At 45.5% G+C, this 3355-nt stretch overlaps 1 protein-coding gene across 1 annotated transcript; it reads left to right on the top strand.

Annotated features, from left to right (window-relative positions):
* The first annotated feature begins 1811 nt into the window (after window positions 1–1811).
* On the top strand, window positions 1812–3267 carry LOC118741727. The gene is made up of 2 exons (XM_036473696.1): window positions 1812–2745; window positions 2802–3267. The coding sequence occupies exons 1-2, from the start codon at window positions 2379–2381 to the stop codon at window positions 3185–3187; spliced, it is 753 nt and encodes a 250-aa protein (XP_036329589.1). The 5' UTR covers window positions 1812–2378; the 3' UTR covers window positions 3188–3267.
* The last annotated feature ends 88 nt before the right edge of the window (window positions 3268–3355 follow it).

Raw genomic sequence — 3355 nt, 5'->3', positions numbered from 1 at the left:
GTATCTTGGCTGCAACAAGATAGTGGTCCGAGTCGATGTTTGGGCCTCGGAGTGTGCGTACGTCTAAAACACTGGAAGCGTGCCTTCCGTCTATCACAACATGATCGATTTGGTTTCTCGTTTTTCGATCCGGAGACAGCCAGGTAGCTTGATGGATCTTTTTATGCTTGAACCTAGTACTGCATACTACCATGTTTCGGGCCCCGGCGAAGTCGATCAGCCTCAATCCGTTGTCGGACGTTTCGTCGTGGAGGCTGAATTTTCCGACGGTGGTTCCAAAGATCCCTTCTTTGCCCACCCTGGCATTGAAGTCGCCAAGCACGATTTTGATATCATGACGGGGGCAGCGCTCGTACGTGCGCTCCAAGCGCTCATAGAAGAGATCCTTGGATGCCTCATCCTTCTCTTCCGTCGGGGCATGGGCGCAGATGAGCGAGATGTTGAAGAATCTCGCTTTGATGCGGATTGTGGCTAGACGCTCGTCCACCGGGGTGAACGACAGTACTCGGCGACGGAGTCTCTCTCCCACCACAAATCCAACTCCGAATTTGCGCTCCTTTACATGGCAGCTGTAGTAGACGTCGCAAGGCCCCAGACATTCTTTGCCTTGCCCCGTCCAACGCATTTCTTGGATGGCGGTGATGTCAGCTTTTGTCCTTACGAGGACATCAACCAGCCGGGCAGAGGCACCTTCCCCATTAAGGGTCCGGACATTCCAGGTGCATGCCCTCAAATCGTAGTCCTTTAAACGTTTGCCGTGGTCGTCATCATAAGGGGGGGTCTCATCCGAGGCTTTGCCTTGCTTCTTCACTGGAAGTGGTTTTTACGTGGCGGGTCCCAAGCCCAGCGCACAACCCATTGCTGGGACGGGGGTGGTTTCGCAACCAAATACACGTTTATATAGCGAGCCGCTTGCTCCAAGCAGACACCCGCTTGCAGCCGCACCTACTGGTGAACAGACGCTGCAGACTTCAGTGAGCCCTTAAACCGAATAAGTCAGAGTGGCCCCACCGAAGCTCCCTCTCTTTCTGCCGTGACCCAAGGCTCCACTCGGATTGGTTACCGCATCTCGCACATGGGTTGCTCACGTTGCCCAGAGTGCGCGAACGAGGACGCAAGAGTCGGGATTGAGTATAGCCTTGCAACTGTAACTGCATACCCAGCGCAATGACTATACCCCATTGCACTCCCTTTTGGTTCTCCTATAATATATATATATAAGGACTTTTATTGGCCTACACAAGTGGAAATAAGACCATCGGTAAAGCTCATGACATTGAAAGGAATTTTTTCTTGCATATAGCATCAGAGCGCTATTTTTTTGGCAGAAATATGTGTGAGAAGGGTTCTGCTCTTTAGTTGTTCAACCTAAATTAAGAATTTTTACTTTACCCATATTTAGTTTTCAACGCTATTCTTGCATTGGCCAACGGAAAAAATCTTATCAGGGGTCGCGAAACCAGAGGGAATGTGCTAGTATTCTTGAGAAAATAGTAAACAGGGGTACGGTTTAGTAAGTGGCCCACCTATTTCGGGGTATTGCGTCCAAAGGGGTGACCCGATCCAAAAAAAAATTGCACACACTTGTAGCCAAGGGTCTACCCATTACTTTAACATCCACTATTGTAATTTTTGGTCACTAATTTATTTACAAATTGGGTTTGAAATATGCCCTTTTTTGTAAAATTCGGAAAATAGCTCACATTTATCACTCCTATTTTCCTTAAAGCAGCCACTTCACTAATGCATTTTTATATTCCCCTTCACTTTAAACTTTATTCGACTTGTTACAACTTTCTTTATTACTTTAATTTTAATCTATCAATCACAATTTATTAAATAAAAACATCTTCAAAACCACGCGTTTGCCTTTGGTTGCATATGCACATTAAATGGTGGCGTTTAGCTGTCAAACTGCTAAATATACAAGAAGGATGAGAGACAAAAGAAAATATGATATAACCCAGTCAGCATTAAAAATATAAACCTTTCCATGGAAAATATGTATTTACTGTCCCTGCGGCTCCTTTCGGGTGTTGGGTATGGTTGTATTTCTAAGTATAACGGTGAATTTCATTTTGTACGCGAAATTTATATGAACTATTTCATTTCGATTGCTGCACATATTTTTTCGATTTTTCTTATTAAAATGGCTGGTAAGTAGTTAACGTATATAAAAATTGCCCATAAATGCAATTCTTTTGTTTCTAGATGAACGTCCTTCCACAAGCGCAAGCGCAAGGGATTACAATAAAGGCGGTGAATGGAATTTTGCGCGTTTGGTGTTGGAGTTGAGGACCCATGAGCAGGGGACTCAATTCGCGGAGGAGCACGGCTTGATCCCAAATACAAGGGTTTGCCCCTTTCATAAGTTACCTATGAATAGGCGAAAGGGTGGCAAGTTTGGGTTTTTCGTATGCCGGCGGGGAAATTGTGCCAAAAGACCCCGCGTATCTGTAGCTGCAGGGACGTGGTTCGAGGGGGTCCGTATAAGCGTGCCCCACGTGTACTATCTCATGTACGCCTTCGTTGAGAACTTCAGCCGAGAAATGGTTCTGCGCCAAGACCACGTGAAAGAACAAAAAACTCTCTCATCTGCGACTATCACCGACTGGTATAGCTATTGTCGAGAAGCCGTGGTAATATACCAGTTGGACCACCAAGAAGCCAGCGGAAAAATAGGTGGTCCGGGGAAGATAGTCCAGATTGACGAGAGTAAATTTGGAAAACGCAAGTTCAATAAAGGTAATTTTTGTTCCCTTGTTGTGTTATGATTTTAATTTTCCCTTTCCCATTTTCAGGCAGACGAGTGGAGGGTCACTGGGTCTTGGGCATGATCCAAGATGGCAGCGAGGATCTACGCCTGGAAGTATGCCCAGACAACTGCAGGTCAGCGGATATTCTGATTCCGCTGATCAAGAAGCATGTGGCCGAGGGGTCGATCATAAGGACGGATTTCTGGCGCGCATATGATTGCCTTTCTGATCATGGTTTCACCCATCAGAAGGTCAATCATAGCGACGCCATTAATCCGTTTATCGCAGAAGACGGGACCCACACACAGCGGATAGAATCGCAATGGAGGGTGGTGAAGCGATTCTTTTCTACGCGGAATTACAACCACACCGGTAATTTCGCTGATGTGGTAGTGGAGTACTTGTGGAGGCGTAACACAAAAAAGGCCTAAAAGGATATGCTTTTGGCATTAATAGAGGCGATTAAATATGTATACAATTTAGAATTGAAAAAATAAATTGTTCCACTCAATTTATTCTTTTAATTTTTTGATGGTCCCTCTTTTCCGGCAACACAGAAAGGAGAATTCTACTGCCTGAGGGTTATAATCCCTAAGTGC

The sequence above is a fragment of the Rhagoletis pomonella genome, unplaced genomic scaffold, assembly GCF_013731165.1.
Source record: "Rhagoletis pomonella isolate Grant_MI unplaced genomic scaffold, Rhpom_1.0 Rhpom_scaffold_00006, whole genome shotgun sequence".
Classification (NCBI taxonomy): domain Eukaryota; kingdom Metazoa; phylum Arthropoda; class Insecta; order Diptera; family Tephritidae; genus Rhagoletis; species Rhagoletis pomonella.
The sequence above is the reverse complement of the archived record's forward strand: the minus strand, read 5'-3'. Positions and strand labels throughout refer to the sequence as shown.

What these genes read in the sequence shown, in the direction of transcription:
- LOC118741727 (XM_036473696.1), top strand. Translation starts at nt 2,379, where the DNA reads ATGAATAGGCGAAAGGGTGGCAAGTTTGGGTTTTTCGTATGCCGGCGG. An exon ending in AAAACGCAAGTTCAATAAAG is followed by an intron (nt 2,746 to 2,801) that starts GTAATTTTTGTT and finishes TCCCATTTTCAG; the next exon opens with GCAGACGAGTGGAGGGTCAC.